This window comes from Syngnathus leptorhynchus, chromosome 21, assembly GCF_054491065.1.
Source record: "Syngnathus leptorhynchus isolate UIUO chromosome 21, UIUO_Slep, whole genome shotgun sequence".
Lineage (NCBI taxonomy): Eukaryota > Metazoa > Chordata > Actinopteri > Syngnathiformes > Syngnathidae > Syngnathus > Syngnathus leptorhynchus.
In genome coordinates this window covers 4,132,337-4,151,457 of record NC_141215.1, presented here as the reverse complement: position 1 = coordinate 4,151,457, position 19,121 = coordinate 4,132,337, and the positions used below count along the sequence as shown (strand labels likewise).

General features: G+C 44.0%; 2 protein-coding genes across 5 annotated transcripts in view; one reads left to right on the top strand and one right to left on the bottom strand.

Annotated features, from left to right (window-relative positions):
• Window positions 1-19,121, top strand: part of LOC147040206 (amphoterin-induced protein 2-like) — a 39,634-nt gene that overhangs the window by 10,256 nt on the left and 10,257 nt on the right. For both annotated transcript variants that reach the window (XM_085902537.1, XM_085902536.1), the window contains exon 7: window positions 1,110-1,291. The gene's annotated coding sequence lies outside the window, so the exon portion shown is untranslated. The remainder of the gene's footprint in view (window positions 1-1,109; window positions 1,292-19,121) is intronic.
• slc38a4 (solute carrier family 38 member 4) lies at window positions 3,647-18,811 on the bottom strand. Of its 3 annotated transcripts, none has more exons than XM_085902533.1 (16): window positions 18,754-18,811; window positions 12,765-12,992; window positions 12,588-12,684; window positions 12,358-12,473; window positions 12,208-12,281; window positions 12,029-12,121; window positions 11,875-11,956; window positions 11,721-11,803; window positions 11,173-11,231; window positions 10,835-11,095; window positions 10,562-10,641; window positions 10,403-10,503; window positions 10,011-10,135; window positions 6,316-6,460; window positions 5,916-6,013; window positions 3,647-5,745 (listed from the first exon to the last, which is right to left on the bottom strand). In XM_085902533.1, the coding sequence occupies exons 2-16, from the start codon at window positions 12,884-12,886 to the stop codon at window positions 5,641-5,643; spliced, it is 1,641 nt and encodes a 546-aa protein (XP_085758659.1). In that variant the 5' UTR covers window positions 12,887-12,992; window positions 18,754-18,811; the 3' UTR covers window positions 3,647-5,640. The 3 variants fall into 3 exon arrangements, with proteins under 3 accessions (XP_085758659.1, XP_085758657.1, XP_085758658.1); XM_085902531.1 differs by lacking the exon at window positions 18,754-18,811 and adding an exon at window positions 14,363-16,367; XM_085902532.1 differs by lacking the exon at window positions 18,754-18,811 and adding an exon at window positions 15,650-16,367.

The window sequence follows — 19,121 nt, the reverse complement described above, 5'->3', positions numbered from 1 at the left end:
GATTTAATAATCTATTATCGATTGATTTTTAAATTGCTTTATTGATGTATTTTTTCCTGAATAATTGTCAGGTATAGCGATTTTTATGAATCTGTTGATCTGTGCTGTGTCACTATGACTGCCAGCAACCTTGCAGTTACGCAAGCCTGCAGCACTCAGCATGTTCTGCTTGGCGTCTTTGCTTTCCCAGCTCACCTTCACCCTTGTTTGGAAACATGATGTGAACATCTGACTCGCCACACAGTATATGAACAAGCGTTGCGTTTGAGTGACTCTCAATCCAACCTGGCGGGTTACCGTGGCGACCTGGCTTTTCTGATCGCGATGAACTGGAGTTAAGCCCCAAAGAAATGTGGCGAACATGCTAATCTGTTTCCTGATCCCGATCGTCTCGTTCCTCATTGCAGACGCATCCGATGACCTGACGTTCATATGATTTTCGTTGCAGTGTAAGCATACAAACCAAACCTGCTGACTACTAGCTTGACTCTCCTAATATGCACCCAGACGGGCCCCCCGGGAGAAATTCTGTGGCAAATACCCTTTGAGCTCATGGAATTAGGCATTCTTGTGTATACAGAACTGCAAGTCAGAATGTACAGAAGAAAAGACGAGGCCACGTGCACTATTCTCAGCCCAATCGACTCAGAATCGATCAAATCACCTTGAGGGTGCATCGTGGTTCCAGCAGCTGAGTAAACATAAATTCAAAGTAGCAATTTTATTGCTGTTTACTTGAAAAGCCAGACTGGAACGTAGTATTTCCGTTTAGATTTTATTATGAATTCCATCCCGACCTTTTTTTTTGTTTTTGTTGTACAATAATGTACGTATTTCTTCCCGGTAATATCGAAATAACCCGGGTAAGCCTTTTTAAATGACAGTTTAAATCCCCGCTCTACATTTAGGAAAGTCCAACGATATTGTTTTGGAAAGGAGTCCTGCCACTCATACAACCCACTGATTGCCCAATGGAGGATCCAAGAATAACAAATTAACAAAAACTTTTTGTTGATTCAATTGCGAATGCTTTTCTGGCCATCAAAACGGTGTGTCCCTTCAGGTCGGCAAAGTTACCCGCTCACAGTAAAACGCTGTTTCTCTCACAGTGCCGACATGTTCCCCTTTGGTGTGCGGCTTGGCCGTTCCTCAGAAGCGCCGGCGTGCCCCCCCCCCCCCCCCCTTTCCAATCCGAGGCCTCTGATCTCTGACAGAACCGGAGCAGCTGTCACGTATCTGAGAGGACGTGAGTCACTTTTGGGAACCGAATGGCATTCTGAAGCGACTTCAGGTAGGACCTAGCAAAAAGTCATCTTGAGAAAACGCACACTAGCGTCATGTCCGTTGAGCATCCTATTACGCAACTGTTTATTTCGTTCACCTTTTAAAACAAGGCCTTCACTGAAACACTGATCACACAAATGTCTTAGATACCTCGTATGTTCGCTCATGTCAAGTGTCACATGAAACATACGTAACCTGGTTCTCCAATGACCAGCGAGATATTTGTCACCCTCGTCACGTACGACTCTTTGCAGCCATGCCTTGCCGCGTCATGTGACTCCCTTCACCGTATTAATACACGCAGAGAGATGCCAGCCAACTAAAAGCTTGCACCTTATGTAATCTCTCGCTCTGTCTCACACACACACACACACAAGCACTTGGATATATATTTTTTCTTAACCACAAATCACTTTCCTGCTATGTCATGCTACCGTTCAATGACTTTGACATTTATGGGTGTGCAATCGACACCAAGCTACGCTAACACAACAATGTTTTGTTTTATTTACCTGACTTGCTGTTGTTACACAAATCCTGCTTGTCCTTTCTTGTGATAACTACTCATGATTGATCACATAACCCAATCGGTTATTGTATAGTACTCAGAATTAAATGCGTTCCTGATAGGAGCAATTGTAAATCGCCTCTGGGCTCGTCCTTGAGGCGAGCTCGGATATCTGAATGTAGTAACTAAGCTTAGGAGGCCACTCGTTGACTTGTAGGCCCTTGAGGCAAAAAATGCCAACGGTGGTGACCCCCCCCAAAAAAAATCATCTAAGGTTGTTAAAGAAGCTTTATTGAAAGTCGCTATTTATTCGATTCATTTACGCTATTGGTCAAGAGGACTCAAGGTAAGTTATTTTGAAAATGGACCACTTGAAGACTTCCACCCAAGAAATGAAATACTGCCCGCCTTCAGGTAAGATGATATTGCTTAATTGTCTGTAATTCAACCCAACAAATGTTTATGTACTGATTTAGCAATTTCATTGCTCTGTATTGAAATAAATAAATGACTACCAATCCATGTTTGAAAGATGGTAGGAGAAAAGGAAGAGTGCAGGAAATAAGCCGACTTTTATTCTGTTGTAATGTTGAGCACAAAATGCATATTAATATCTGGAGACTGACGCCGTCTCAATGTTTTGTAAGCAGATTTATGACTCAGCCCTGTGCTGGCATGTGACCCACATTTCCTCCTGAAGACGTTAATGACAAATCTCACCTTTTAGTCTGTCCCGAAATGGACATACGGGATATCAATTGATGTATAAACATGGACATGGGACTGACCCATCAGCTCCATGAAGTCTGTACGGGCTAACATGATAGCGTTCCATTTTCTCTTTCTGTAGTTAGGATGACCTGGAGTGCCCAAATCGCACATCCTAGTAGGTCAAGCTAACCCGCATTTGACCAGCCATTAACCTCACCGAGCAGCTGTCGCACGTGAAGCAGCCAAGAGTTTCAGAATATAGGTCATGTTCATTTAATATCTGCAGCATGATTATTTAAGTGTTGGCATTGCCGCCACTGTGGCAACAGGTGCAGCTTGAGAACATTGTGTGGGCAAAATCGGAGGAGATTTTTGGGAGAGGTTCAGGGGGGTTGGGTTCACCCCCCGGGTGTGCGGAGGGCGTGGCACCTCGCATTGCAGAAGTCATGAACAACGCAAAGCATTGCCTTGAGGGCCTTCTGTCTCGATGATGAAAAGCCACCTTTTGTGCTGCTTTTCAATGCAATGCGCATATTTCTTTTGCAACTTTTGCTAGCTGGGTCATGTAGATGTTTGTAGAGGCCTAGTGTGCGCGTTGGAGTTTCATATGTAGGCTGTAAGCGTGGAGAGACTGTTGTGGTCGTTTATTTACGGTCTCTATCACCCTGTCAAATCACTATTTGTATTTTTTTTTCAGTCTTCCAGTCACTACAAAAATATCGCTAGGGCCTGATGGCTGTGCTTTGTCACACACATAAACGACCTTCTACTAATTTACATGCGTTCTGCGCGCTTGCCCTTGCCAGTTTAGCCCGGGTGTCATCTTGCACCCGGGTAAGTGGTTTCAGTATGTTCTCTGGCCACTGTGACATCTCATTCAAGTCACGTTGCACAAAATTTTGCTCTTCCTCGAGATAAATTAATCTAACGGGAGATGATCTAACTCTTATTTTTCCACCTCCTATTTGGAAACTTTACGAGTTGGTGCTACAAGTCATGGCCGCTTGACACTGATATCCGAAATCCCCGAGAACATTGAATGCTTATGTCAGAAATACGGCAGCGATGGCAAACGGCGTTTACGTAAGCGTTTTATGTAATTGCAACGCCGCCAATGTAAATCTTGCTGGATGAAACGATTGACATCAAAATGCCTTTTTTTTTTTTCTTCACATTTTTATTCCTCATAATGAAACAGCATCACAGATACAAAAACATGCCCTTCGAATGGGTACGGTTACAAATTTGCCGTCAGCGTTGGGCCTTACCGATGGAGGAGCGGTTCTGTTCTTTATTTTGACCAATCCTCAACCATGAGCGGCTAATTGGCTCCAATCATGCAAAAGAGTTGATTTTTAAAGACACTACCAAATGCAAACTAATAATACCTGAGATACTTTTGGCGTAGCAGACGTGACTGCAAGATAAAAACCCAATCGGACTGCAATCGGCGGCATAATTAGGAGAGCGTACCCTTCGGTCTTCAATCAACGATGCTGTTTTGACGTTAAAAGGCCTGTGGAAAGCTTTTCCAAGGTTCAAGTAATACCTTTCCCAAGTGTTTCTATGGCAGCAGTTGATGCACAGTGAGATCAGAGCATTGATTGTCCTGGCGGAGGGAGCCTGGTGGACCTTTTCTTGTTTTTCCCGCCTCAGTATTGCTCACAGGTAGCCTAACCTTGAACCCAGTGTTGGCCAGCAAGAGATAAGAAGCTACAGACTGTGTTTAGTATTTAGTGAAAACCTATTCCGATCATTCCAATGTGACATTCTAACAACAACAAAAATGACATGAACAGGCAATATTTCTACAAATATACAATAAAAGGAAAAAAAAACCCCAACCTACTGTCATACAGCAAGAAAATAAATCTAAATGCATGTTATACATATTTATATTTATATATATATATACTAAAACAAACATTGGATTGCAAAAGATACTCTCAATGACGCTCTTGCAGACAATGAGAGTCAGAGTACAATAAAATAAAGATTATTTACAAAGCATATACAATTGTCCAAAAAGACCTTGTGTAATCCCCCAAAAAAGAAACATGCACATAAACACTATTTCATTTGAAATATCTCTTTGCTTCATGTATTAAGATCCCCAAAGGATCTGTAAATATTGTCCACTTTGGCCGGATGTGAGCACAATTTCACGTTGATGTTCCTCGTAAAGGCACCAGTAAATAAAAGCCAATTAAATTCCGCTAAAGGCACGACTTGAAAAGATTACCCACATTGGTCGGATTAAATAAAAAATGCTGATCAGTTCAATAAAGGCACCGGCCGGCGCATTAGGCCCGATCATTTTGACTTTGAAGAATCCGTCAAATGATTTCAATCAAATACGCTTTAAACAGTATCAAAATGCCTTCCACTGTATTCTCCAAAATCTGACTTTATATGGCACGAGTTGAAAATACTCATCACATAAGTGACGGTAATGATTGACACTATTTTTTGTTTTTTGTGTGTGTACTATATCTCGACAAAACATTTCGATTACTAATTGCTTATAAAAAAATAGCATGCTTTGTTTTCATTGACCAGTCATACATCAAGTGCCCGAAGCAGATTCTCTGTATTATGTACAACATTCAGTAGACAATTATATACATATACTGTTCAAATCACCTCGTAGCCGTTAATACTGGAAGCGTCTCCGATGCTTCGCGTGATGCAGCTTTGATCGTGCAAAGCTAAAACCGGTTGACTAGGGTTATGGTTTTCCTACGTGCGTGCAGACTTTTGCAGAATTTCTCGATTGTTCACATTGAAAAGAGCAGCAAAAGACACCGACCGGTTGCGAGTGTAACGTGTGTTAGTCCGACGCCGCGAAGCGATGCGAAGAAGTGCTCCGGGTTTTTTCGAGAGGGCCGTGGACTCGGACCCCAAGTGCGCGGAAGCGGGATGGCCCGGGGCGGTTGTTTGGAAGGTGACAAATGAGTGTTCGTTCTTCATAACTGCCGCGACGATGCTTTTCGGTGTCTGTTTGCCTTTCGCACTTCCAGAATTTTTTAAAGAACAAAAAATACAGCAAAACTCAATCTGAAAAGTGTCCGGCTATTGTGGTAAATATATGTTTGTGGAGGGACTGAGCTCCAGGGAGGTCAGAAAGATGGGTTGGCTTAGTGCCCCCCGCTGGAACCGGGTGGATTGTGGATCCAGTCGAGAACTATGAGTGTCAGGCTGCCAATCATGAAGACGATTCCCACAACCAAGAAGACGGCGGCCTGGGGAGCGAGACCAGAACAAAAAATACTCAATGCTTATGGAGGAGGGAGGACGCGCCGCGGGATTCTGGCGAAATTTCTGACGAGTCACATTTTGAAATCGGGCCCCGCTTGTACTCGGAAAGAGGATATGTTGAGAAAGCGCTGACGGTGCCATATCGTGGACTCACCCCGATTTTCTGTGGGGAACGAAGAGGGACTGTCTTCACCAGGCGGAGGTAAAAGGCCGCAGGGAGGATAAAGATGAGCATGGTCGCCGCCGAAGAACCTGAACATCAAACGAAGGCGGGAGTTCAGAAAAGTATCACGACCCTTCATATATATGAACTTAGAGTGACCTGAAAAGATTAGCTATATGTTTAATGTGCTGGTGCTTAAGTACCAAGAATATTTTTTAAAAAGCGGTCAGGATTTTCTCACGGGACCGACGAGCTGACACCACCTGACACTTTAAGCTTATACACTTCTTCTTAACTAAAACAACCTCTGACCCGAAGCCATTAATCGGACCTCACATGCGGGATTCCCATGGGTGCTTTTCCTCCTCTTATCTTTTTACGCTCCACTCACCAATGAAGCCGAAGATGTCTCTGATGGTCGGGACGAAGATGACAAGCATGTTGTTGAAGAACAAGATCCCGGCGGCGATTAGCATGTGGCGAGGCCAGCTGAAAGTTCGCCCGCTGAAGAGCAAAGTGGTGATAGAGGAACGGATCTGGACAGGAAAAAAAAAAAAGCAGGATTCTCACATAAGTCGTTTTTTTAGGAGCAATTTTGCTTATGAATGAATTTCTTTTAGGAGGAACTATAAAATAATGGGGAAGTTAAAAATTCTCGAGTATCCTACTGAATCATGTATTCTGATAAACTATAAATTTCAACTATGCGAGGGAGAAAAATTAGAAAGTCATCAGAAAAATAAATAAGTGAATTACAGATACCCGAAACTTCTACTTCGGTATAATGAAGTAGTTAATCTTCTTTCACTTCCTTCACAAAATGTCAAATTATAGAGAAGCGCCGCAGACATGCACACAAACTGGCTATCCAACCAGAAGCATCATTAAAGTTTCTGGGTATATAATTTGAGTTGTATGTCGCGCAGCGTTGTCGCGGTTAACGCACATGCACACACACACACACACACACACCATTCTCACAAAGGCGTTTACATGTGAAGTAATAACCTAAACACTTTAAAGGCCGTTGCAGTGTAAACAAAGAGTATGCATGACATTTAAAAAAAATATTTGATCCTTCGCATTGTATTGATATTGACCTATTGCAAATGGGTTTGTCATATGCTCTCTATGTTTTGTGGGGAAAAAAAAGCACCTGTTGTTTTGACTTTCTATTTATCGGGATTTGGCTTGACAAGATAAGAAAGAGAAAATGAATCGAGCCTCGGTTGTCTTGAGTTATACCATCACTCCCGAGCCTCATTCCCACACTTGGCCTTGACTAAAGTGTGTCAAATGTTATGTGTACATTTAGGCAAAGGAAAAAAAAAAATGTTAAAAGAAACAGCGAGCACACAGATCCTCACTAAGAGGCCCGGTACCGCTCCATCCACAGGCAGCCCGTTCAAGCCTCCAGTGGGTGAAAGGTCGTCTGTATCAGGTGTAGCCCGTAGCCCCCGGTAAGCTAGCTACGCAGGAAGCGGGTTCAAAGAGAACCAAGGCTTGGGGGGCGTCATTTTAAAAAAGGCGAAAGGGATTAGCCGGCACCGTGCAAGGCAACTGTGAGGTTGCATCAGCCAGGCGCTGAGAGAAAGGCGGGGAGGAAAGAGGGAGGCGTGTCACTCCTAGATGACAGTTAATTGTTTATTTTTTACAACTGGCCTTACTTCCTTTCCCTTTTGACTCTTCAGACAAAAAAAAAAAAAGTCATAATTTCTCCAGTCCAAGTGACCTTCATTTTGATGGGCTTTTCTGGGATTGCTACCAAAAAGATGTCAGCGGTGAAGAGTTATCGGAGATACTAACAAATATTTCAACCGAATCCCTCTTAAAAAACTCTACAACCGCCCACCAGCTGTTGCATAACGAGGCTCGGAAAAGTCGAACCGGGACGGGGCATTTCTCTCCGAGGCTCCAAACTATTCGGCACCCAACTGTTACCTGGCGCGAAGCCTTTGGAGTACACCGTGTGATATTTGTACACTTTTGACGCTTGCTATTTACTTCTCAGACAGCACCCCCCCCCCTCTTTCTTCCAAACATACATATACAAACGGTGAGAATGTAGTCAAACTGGTAAAACCGACTGAATGAGCGTAACGAGATTTCGCCGTGGATTATTCTTGAAGTAAATGCAAACCTCTGAAACATTTGTAAACATGCACAGCTTTCATTTCTGCTGAAACATTGCCCAGGAAGTCCCCCCCCCTTTTTTTTTTGTTGTAAAAAATATCTGAAACGTAACAAGTCAAGCACGACAACCCGACTGATGCATTTTCATCTTTTGCTGTCAAAACAAAACCTCAAGCCAAGCGTAAACGTAATGCTCTCTGGGCTTTTTCAAAGATCGCAATTATTTATTTGGCGTACGCTCAAAACAATCACCAGAAATGTTCTTAGGGATCCATTAGTCACCGTAATTAGACTCTCACGTCCAGTCAGTAAATCTGATGCAAACCTGAATGTGTCTTACGTTAGGCAAATTGTGTGTTCGTGATAGCTAGTATGAGCTTAAGAAACTAATTTATTATCCGAAGCCCTAATAGAAGACCTTAAAACCGAGACGCCAAAGCTAGCATGTTTTTAAATAGCTATTTAGCCCATAAAGGTGATTTTGAATTCTTCACAGGGCCTGAGAACTGGGACATGTCTGCCTCCATGTAAAGCCCCTTCATAATGCACTGAATCCCGCCAAATCCCTACGTGATCCGGCCTCCGTTTTCGTATCTAGCGTCACGTGAACGCACACCAAGGTACACACGCTCATTGTGCCGTCTAAACGCGCACGCGCTGGCGTTATTTGCGCTCTCGCGTATATACGACTTGACCGCGGGGGCCGAGGACAGTCGGTCGGGGACAAAGCTAATGTTAATCTCTCGCTGAAGGTCGACAAGCAAAGTAAAGGTCAGGGGGGAGGATTCAAGGAGAGATTCTCAAATGTCAGGTGGAAACTTGGCATAGGGACAACGCCGCTTTCCATCTGATGTCTCACCTGAATCCAAGGTTGACACGGTACACTGACAATTTCCAACCCTAACCCGTTCGTCAATATTAAAAAAGGGGCAAAACAAATAGCTTCCACAAGATGGCCGACTGTCTCGTTGATCTGATCTGACAAAGTTGTCTCAAGAAATCGGGAACGCACTGACTGATAAGATCGAAATAGTCCGAGATCTGAGCTTAGTTCCGTTTTGTGCCACTCGGGTTTCCAATATTTTTGCACCTAGATAAGGCAACAGAAATGTTTGACGTAGCTCAGTATGATGCATCGTTCCCGACTCGCCCTTAGAGCCGTGGTCAAGGTGAGGTTTTTTCCACTGTCCACTCCGATCCAGTAAACTTCCATTGCGAAAAGAAAGGAAGGGTGGGGGGTGAATCGTCTTGCTCCCCCCCACCCTCAGACACATTATCTCCATTTGAATCCACAATGTCATGCAAGGAAAGTGTGTCCGCATGTGAATGTGGCTTTGTCTTTCCGAGGGTGCCGAGTCACAAGGCGAAAATGTAAACAGCCTGATTTATGACTCATTCAGTCCCGATGTAAAACAGTGATGTGTTTTCACAACAATAGCCGCTGCGTAAGCCGCTGTCTCAGTTGATGAGTCAATGACAACAAGGCTGCTGCCGCCACCTAGTGGCCGCGCGCACCTTCTACATTCCGACAACTTCAGAAGTTGCTATGTGACCAAAGCTAAAAGAAGGTCCTGACACTTCCTCTTGGTCAGTAGCCAAATTTATCCTTGTGGTCAGATGAAAACCAAGCTAAATTTAGCCCCTGGCCATGTTTGGGAAGGAACTATGTGAATGAATGTATCCGGGGGGTTTTCTATGGGCATCACCATCAAGAGGATTATTAGTTACTCAACATGGAATCAGATACTCAAGTGCTGGTAGCGTGTTGGTAGGCAATTGTGCCCCCTGTCTGTTTGTTGAGGCATTTTAGCAAGTAGAACATCAATGTCGTCCCAATTATGACACAAAAATCACATAACGAGCTGCATGTCTCAGTGGTATTTTTAGTTTTTTTCTATTTCTGAATCAGGCAAACAGTTGCAAAGTTGCTCCGTGGTACGAGTAGGTACTTACAGGGAAGAGCACAATGGGGACGGTCAGCGTGACGGCAGTGAGGACAGCCAAACGCACCAGCAGTAGCAGAGTGTCGAACTTGTAAACCTTGGTGAAGGTGTGAAGCAACTCCGCCTCCACGTTTTCTGTGTTTTGAAACAAACAGTCACTTGTGAAACACGGAACAGAATATTAAAGAACATTTCCCGCACGCTCTTGTTCGGACACTACATTGAATCCAATGCTAATGCTAAAAATGCTAATGTACTGGTTAAATGTAGTGAAATGACACTGACTTAAGTGAGTGATTGCTAAGCTAGCTTGTCACATCTGAACATAAGAGTACAACAAAGTTCAAATATTAATTAGTCGCCTTCGTTTACAATAGCAAATCAGTTGTCGGGTCGTCTTACCATAAAAAGTGAGGTAGCCGAATAGTGCTGACATCATGTACATGACGAGCATAGCAAGGATGGACAGGTTGGAGACGGTCTGCATCTTCTTCCTGCTGCGACTACGACATTTACGAATTAGTTCTCCGTCGGTTTTGGAAAGGAAATGTGTACACTTACTCTTTCAGCTCACTGTAGATAGGCAGCACCTCGGGGTGGCACACAAAGGCAAAGGCCAGGATGGGCACGGTGTACGCCGTCTGGAGACAAAATTGTAAACATATGGTTGGCTATTTGTCTACTCGAGCTGTTTTTCATTTATATCCTAGTGTAGGTTTTCAATGAAGGCCACAAATCCTACAAAAGACACAACACACCCTGCAAAGCCACCTTGAGCAAACATTCTAGCTTTCACCTTCATAAAAGAAAATCTTATTTAAATAGCACGCCTACCTGTGAGTTGAAGATAAAGTATTTGGGCGTGCACATATCCTCGTCGTCGTGCTGCGGCTCAAAGTGGACACCGGTGGAAGCGTGAGCGATGTGGTTATCCGTGACGGCCGGGGATACGTCCGCCCGGGAGAAGTCCATTTGCGCCGAGCGATTGTGTAACGCATACACGCCCGGCATGTGCGAGGCGTTCGTGCTTAAGTTGGCTGATACGTGGTCCAGGAAGGGAAGCGGGCATGGGAGCTGGGTTTTCTTGTAGATCACCTGGCAGCAATAGTAAAGTCCGGTCACTGATAGATAACCTAGGTGACACTTGTCTTGGATATTTTTAGTAAACTTACGACTCCCAGGAAGAACACCATGCAGGAAAGAGAAAAACCACTGGTGTAGCCCAGATAACCTGCAATGAAAATAAAATGACTTATTTGTAGACGTACACAATCGGACGAGAAAGACAGCATCGATACGGCGGCTATTTTTTCCCCCTCTGCTTTTCCTATAAACAGCTGGAAATTTATTTGAATGTCTATTCTAGGATATGGGTCACAGATGTAGGTCGAATAACCCAAAATAGATGGATCAAAGATGCGAAGGGGCAGTTTGCAAATGGATTTCTTTGGATCAGTCATACCAAGCGATACATATCTAGCTCTACTTTGATTCCATAGCAGGTTTTGTGGGAGCTAAGCCATCTGAATGATGGAGCTGACTTGCTCAAAGTTACATTTGCCAGAGCAGAGTGAGAAAACGGTGTTGGGTTACTTTTGGCTGATTACAGACAGCTGCGTGGACGCCGCACGTATCGTTTACAATCGCACGGCGATAACTAACAGCTTGTAAAAGGATCGACATCACTGGCCAGATTATTAGGAACCCCCGGGATACGTACCCAGATTTTTAAGCAGCGACAAAGGGAAAATAATTCCAATGGACACAAAGATCACCAGGTAGTTTCCGTTCAGGTACCATTCACTGCGAATACATTGTAGGTTAGAATCTGTAGATTTTCCGATCGTGCTCGCAAAATCGTAACGTTCACTCACCCGGTAATTTCTTCTAAACCCAAGAATGCCCGAATCACTTCTGGCAGCTCGTATTTGACAATAAAGAGGTAGCTCGACATGGCTGCAAAAAGACATACGTTGACATTCAGAGAAACATTTGCAAGCGTTTATTTCCCGAATCGTATCTTCTTACCGCCAATGTTTTGCATTATAATCGATCCAAACGCCGCTATTTTTCCAGGCCAACCAAACGCTCTTTCTCCCAGTTTTTCATAGATGAGGGATCCTAGAAAATTATTTATTCATAGTTAACCACTAAAAAAGCATCCTGAAAATGCGATTCATTGTTCTGAGGGTGACCAAAACACCAACCTCCTTCTTTCGCCGTCATTAGAAGCAAATGCACAGAATACAAGGAGAGGATGGCAACAGCGATGAGTAGGAGTCTATGCGCAAGGAACACGAGGAAAAGTGAAGATGCAATATAATATTCCATTAATGACAAGTTGCGTTCATACTCACGTAAACAATACAATGCCAGTGTTGGCCATGGCGTAGGACAAGCCCAAGATCCCACTGCCCATTATGGCGTTGCTTAAGTTAAAGACGGACATTCCGAAGGACGTATGGCCTGGATGCTGCTCGGATTTGAAAAAAAGACAAAGAGATTTATTAATTGAAGTCAATAAAATAGTTTGTTGATCATAACTACTACTGGTGGAACAATGACAATCAATCCTTCGTCTCCTTACATATTCTTCATGGTACTCTTCATATTTCTTCTTCTTCATCATTCCATTCGTCAGGAACTTTTGGCTCTCGCCATCGTCCATGTCATCCAGGAACTGACTGTAAAGGCACAAAGCGCTTTTTTTTTTTACCCAAAAAAATTGCTCGTAGGTTTTGCGTTATCTCCACACGGCCCTCACCTGTTGATGGTGGCCTTTTCTGAATCGATGGTCTCTGTGAAACGGTCCAAACTATCCGTGCTGTCGTCGTCGGCCTCCGTGGCGACTTTCCTCAGCTCCATGCGATCCACAATTCCCGGCATGGTGGTTCACGGCGAGTATTTTTCTGACTTGACAGTTTCAGCGATCACAAGAGAGCGAGGTGCTCCTTTAACCCTTGCTTGAGTGCTTTATCCACAAAACGTGATTCTGAAAACAAAATAGATGTTTTACCAACAAATCCCAAAACTAGGTCAGGGATGCAAGATGTTCTTTGGCCATCAAGGGGCCCCCTTGTCCATGTCAGCCCACAGGGGAGGAGACATTTTCCACTTTAACATCATTATTATGTAACGTAATGTAGCGATTCAGTGTAACACAAATTGCCGCGTCAGAGTCCTCACAAAGAGCTCTTAGACTAGAGCGAGAATGAACCTCTGTAGAGCGAGGTTAAATTGGATCGCCACCAAATTCGACGCTATGATGTCACCCAAGCCCGACTCCCAAGTTTCCCGACTGTCTTCGCCGAATCTGCTGAGCAGAAACGTCTTTGCATCCCAATACACATCGCATGTTTACAGTCAACAGATGACCTGACGTCACGGGATGTGAAAATCAAACCCCATGACCCTCGCCGCCGATTCGATTGAACGCGCTTTTGCTTCGCCTGGCGCGCTTTCGAGCCCACGGCGATTACACGTGTTACCGTTAACAACCGCAACCCCCGTATCCAGAAATCCACCTAATCACCTCTGCCTTGCTTTTTGATGCCTGCTTGTTGACTTTTCAACACCAAAAGAGGGTCAACCTGTCTGACTGGGTTAGCTTCTCTTGGACCTAAAGACCCCCCCCCCCCCCCTCCCTCCTCTACAATCTGATAATTTAATATTTATTCTTGCCTAGCCGTGTCAGACTAATTGACACATAACATTTTAATGCACATTGCTGGGCCACATCTGGAATACACATAAAAACCATGGGCATCTAGCCGCAAGAGAGGCTGCGGAAGATTCATTGGCAAAGCCACATACTGGGAAATGTGTCCAAGAAACATAAGATGTAACAATCCTTGTATCCTGGAAAGTTTCCACTCAAATTTTCAGCCGCTGTATTTTATTTTAAATGCCACCAAGGTCACACACTGACCTAATTTGCAGAGACAGGTTTTATATAACTCGCAAACGTTAATAAAGTCACTCAGCTGCAACCGAGGTCTGCATCGCAACAAAACTTCTCAAATTTAAATGAGTCAAAGCGATTCACTTAACATTAAAAAAAATCTGATGGTAAAAGATAATATCAGGGGATTGTGTCCCGATACCGCCAGATAAATGAAGCGATGTAAAATATTTTAGCTTCATTTCTAGAAGTACTTCATCTGACCCTTATTCTTCTTTCTACACCCAAGCAATGTCTTGCATCAGCCGACAAACTACTTGAGTGCAAAAATCTTTCTGCAGAGAAAGTGCAAAGCAGCTGTGTTTTTGTTTCGCCAGTACTCTGCAGCCATCAACAAATAATGTCCATTAAAAAAGAAAAAAGCTAATCTCTAACATATTCCATAACATAAACATACTCACTCATTCAAAAGATTCCTTGCAAAAAAATATATATATCTTGACCGTTCTCTCTCTCCCTAACCCAAAAATAAATTTCAGTCGTCGGACGGTGACAGAGAAGCGAAGGGTTGAGGAGCTGCGGCTATTTTGTAACTCAGGTGAGAAGGGACGCTTTTAAAAGGGGGGAGGGAGGACTTTGCTCACCCAATCAGGACAGGGCTCTCCTTTTGAGCACGCTCATAAGAATCGACCCCCTCCGCCCCTGCCCGGCCCCTAAACACACACTCTTACAAACTACCTCTTTAGAAAAGAAATATAACATCATTATGATGACTTATTATAAGTATCGGACAGTATCGCATCACTAGTGAGGTCTGTCCCGCTTGGCATCAAGTGATCACGTGACAAGTCACCTGATCTTCCTTTGCCAGCTGCATTGCCAGGCACGAGCCACACAGTAGGCTGTGCCGCCGTTCCGCCAATCAGAGCGCAGCGGCCGCAGCGAATGTCGCTGTGCCCAAGGTCGCGTACATGTCAGGGATGAGGCGTTATCACCTCGTAATGTTCAAACAGGCAGAACATACATGCTCCCCCCTTCGGCGAACTCCCGAGAATCCTCAGTTGTCGCCTTGTCGGTTCAAGAGATCCGACCAGCGCTATATTTTGTAATTGAGTCATTTAGCAACTAGCTAAATTGAAAAAGAGTCCGCGTCGGGGTTACCCCCCCCAAAAAAAGTTGTTTAAGTTACACACGGCGGTAATTTACACCAAAACTCACTCCACCGACATTCCTTAGATAACTTCAACAAATGTTCAGCCAATCACCTGTTACCAGAAAGCTGGGACACTGGAGGAAAGCTGGAGGGGAGGGGCGTGGGACGTACCAGGCGCCATAAAGTATACAGACTGGACAATACCGGCGTTCGGCAAAGGTAGGCGTGAATAATTTACGTCGTCCTCTCCAGTTTTGACGACGGTAATTGAAAATGCTGTGATGTAACTCTGGCAAAAAAGAACACCCTTTGACTTGAAGATCAGTTACCTAGCAACAAGGACAAGCCGCACCATCACCTATGTTGACACACCCCTGTTATGAAACACCATATTGCTATATATATATTCACACACCACCATGGAATTTACCACCATTGATAGGTTCTGTGTAAACAGCACAGGCAGTCTTTCAAGGGTGCGCTTCCTCTTTTTTTTTTTTTTAAGACCCTTAACCAACTGTCCCTGATGGCCTATTAGCCATTTTCACAAGGTGAATGTCGAATCCAAGTCAAAATAATCTTTCAGCCTCTTTACCTTGGCAGTTTCTCGTTCATCAAAAACCCCCAGCTATAATGGAACGATAATCGTATGGAAAATTTCAAAAGTCACTTGGATCTCGGGAATCATTCTTCAGTAGGCTGTTAGAATCCTTGAGAGCTCTATCGAAGACTTGACAGTGCCCGCGGAGCCTCGAAGAATTTCACAAGTCTGAGACGACGTATATTTCTGGCTCCTGTGTTCCGCGAACGTGCTTGCTAAGCCGCCGCTAGTCCTGATGACATAACAGCATGATTATTAGTTACCAAAGACTTGGGGATGCACAAAGGCGCATTTTTTTGTTTCAACACATCTGCTCGAATCAGGCAGCTCCCATTTATGCGTCAGACGAATCCGAATCGCCACGTCCTCAAAAACAAAACTTGTGTGACGCCCACCATCACCTTCCTGACCGTCTCTAGTCTCATTGCGTACCCACGTGGGAGGAATCTATCAACCCCGTGACAACTCCCACTTCATTCCGTACATCAAAACATATCGTCAACGGCGTCACACGACGACAACAACAGCCACCTAAACTTGACCTTTTGTACGGGCACCTCATGTGCCCTAACCTTGTTTGTGACTTCTTCCTCTTATCGCTTTGCATTGATCCGCAAACTTTAGCGTGACGGCAGCGATGTGCTTTTACGGCTTCTTTGCCTTGTGGACTTCGTTGGAAGGGTTAGCGGGTTTAGTGCGGGAAATCCTGACGGTGTCTGGATTATTGATTTAACATCACCGTGCAAAGTGCTCGACCAAAAAATAAAAACAGGATAAGACAATCTTAGAATTTTCTCCAGAGTAGTCATTTTCTTGCTTTGGGTTGTTTACCTTTGTAACTAAACCCTGTTCCTCTTCACAATGGTTCAGTGTTTGCCGGCTTAATGTCATTTGGCAACTGGCAGTTCTCCTTTGTCACCTGTTACGTAACTTATGGTCAAGCTTGTGCATAAGTCATATTGTGTATTATTTATGGCGGCGGGCTGTTTCGCTTTGCTTCGCGAAGCTCAGGAAGCGGTCCAGCTTTCAGTTTTACTTGGCACGCCGAGAGAGTCGAAGAATGACTCAAAATGCTTTTTCAATTCTTTCCGCCGGGGCGCCTTGTACTATAAATGCAAAAAAGCAGAGTGCTGTAAAAGCAAACACAGATTTTATTAAGGACATGGCCTTAAAAGATATTTTATTTAAAGTATGTGAAATTGACAAATAGTCCATGTTATTCTGTCAAAGACAAATAGATCAAGAAGTTTGATTTTTATTTGTCATTGTTGACACTGACGCTTTGGCTAGTTAGCATGTCGCGCTAATGGCCAACGGCACCGCTTGCTATTTGTGTTTACCAATAAGCTAGCGGCGCATCGCTCGCTCTGGCGTCACATTAATTGTGAGTTCCGAGCAGCTGTGTGGGCAAACATCTCGCCGTGTTTACAAGATCTCAAACGACACACTGAGCCCTTGTGGTTGACCTGTGACCTCTGACCACCATGTGGAAAAGAGGAAAACAAATTTGAACCCCCCTTGCTTCCAGCCAACCTCCAAGGCTGCTTGTCACTAAAACGAGAAGAGACAGTCCCTCGGATAGGGTGGCCCACCTTCAATGAACCCTTGCGGGGGAGCCTGGAAACGGAGATGTATGAGTTCGAGGCGCGTCTTGACAAGTTGCGCATTCGTCCCCCGGATGAATCGGCGCCGCGCTGCTAAATTCATTTCTGAGGCGTAGCCGCAACACTCGACAACGACTTGAGCCCAAGCAATGAATTCTTTCCAATGCCAATTTATAGGACGGAGATTTTTTTTCTTGATTTGTTCATATAACAATTTATTACCGCCAAACGTTTTATTGGATTCTGTGGTATTTTATTACATAATATATCATAATAAATATAAATATTTACCGCAGTGAGATAAAAGTCCATTCATGCTCAAACGTCTTTCAGTACTTGACTTTTTTCTATCTTTCTCCAACTGAAATAAAACAAATGTCATTGACGTTCTGTTCCAGATGTTTCATTGAGACAGAACTGTCTTTTAGGTTAATGCTGACAGGAAAAATGTAGTAAAGTAGGCCAGGGGCAAATATTTGCATGGTCACCATGTATTAATAGCAACCACAGTGGCAACGATAGGCTGAACATGCCACTCAAATATGCTCAAGATGTTCCTTACGTTCTCCAAAGTGGATCTAGTCTTTGTGTGGTCAGGGGGTGCGTTGCTTCATACCGGGCTGGCTTAAAACCAGTGTAAACACGCTGTAGATAAGCAACACAATGGAACGCTCGAGAAAATGTAGGACAAAAGTATGCGACCACTTGGAAAATGCATAGAAAGACATTGACTTTAAAAAAAACGTGAAAATCAAAGCTGTTCAAAGTATAAGCATTTTTACCAATGTGGCGATTTAATGAACACGTTAAATAATATGAAAAAATTTGGCCAGTCATTCATAGTTATTTGTAGCATTAAATATGTTTATTTGTAGGAGCAAAACTATGTGCACGGAAAATGTACCCTGAGTCAAATAATCGTTCTTGTAAGTTAAATTAGACTGCTTTAAAAAAAAAAAATTACGGGTTCTACTGTCTCGAGTTGCGCTAATAGCACCAACATCGGACCTCATGATTGCAGTCACAACATTATTAGCTCACGGTGAGCTCTCCTGTTCCATCAAAACCCAATCCACATTTCTCAATCTACTCTCGACAGAAGCGTGTTAAGCCCCACGCCATGTGCCCCACGTAGACAGGCAGGCAGAATCTTTTTGTTTTCTTCTACAATGGGTTGGGTGGTGCGGGGGGGGAGAAAAAAAACAAAAAGGGAAGCTCGGAAGGTAAGGGAAGGGATGTGCAATAAAACAAACTCAACCGCTTGAATGCAAATAGCTTAACCGGTAGTGTTTCAATTCCATAAATTAGTTACCGGAATTATTTTTTTTGCTTTGTTTATGCGCGGCGCCACCCCTTGCAGGAAACGCTACTGTTGCATTCACTTCATCACGCCGTTCAACAAGCACATGTTAAGTGAGCTTTCATCTACCCGTTGGAGACCGTTACAATCTGAAGATTAAAAAAAAAAACAAGTAAGACGATAAGAGCGCTTACCAAGTGTGGAAGAGTGGAAGGCAGTTGGAAGTAGTAGCAAAGAAGCAAGCAAGAGGAGGAGCAGGACTATTGGAAACAAGAGATGGAGACCCTTCCCATTTAACAAGCAAGGAGCCTGAGTGGAAATTTCCATGTGCCATGTGATGACGGCAGCTAGTGAAGCCTCATGTTTCACTGCTGGGTGGGTGGAGGGGAGGGGGGGGTCCCAATTTGACACCCCAACAACACCCCCTCGTCCCCCCTCCCCCAAACCGCGATGAGGAAAGCCTCCCTTGTCTCAAGTATCTTTGAGTGATCTTAATTGTTGTTTTGGATTATCCAGTCCAAACTGTTTAAAGGGAATTAAAAATAGTCCGAGTAGAGGGGTC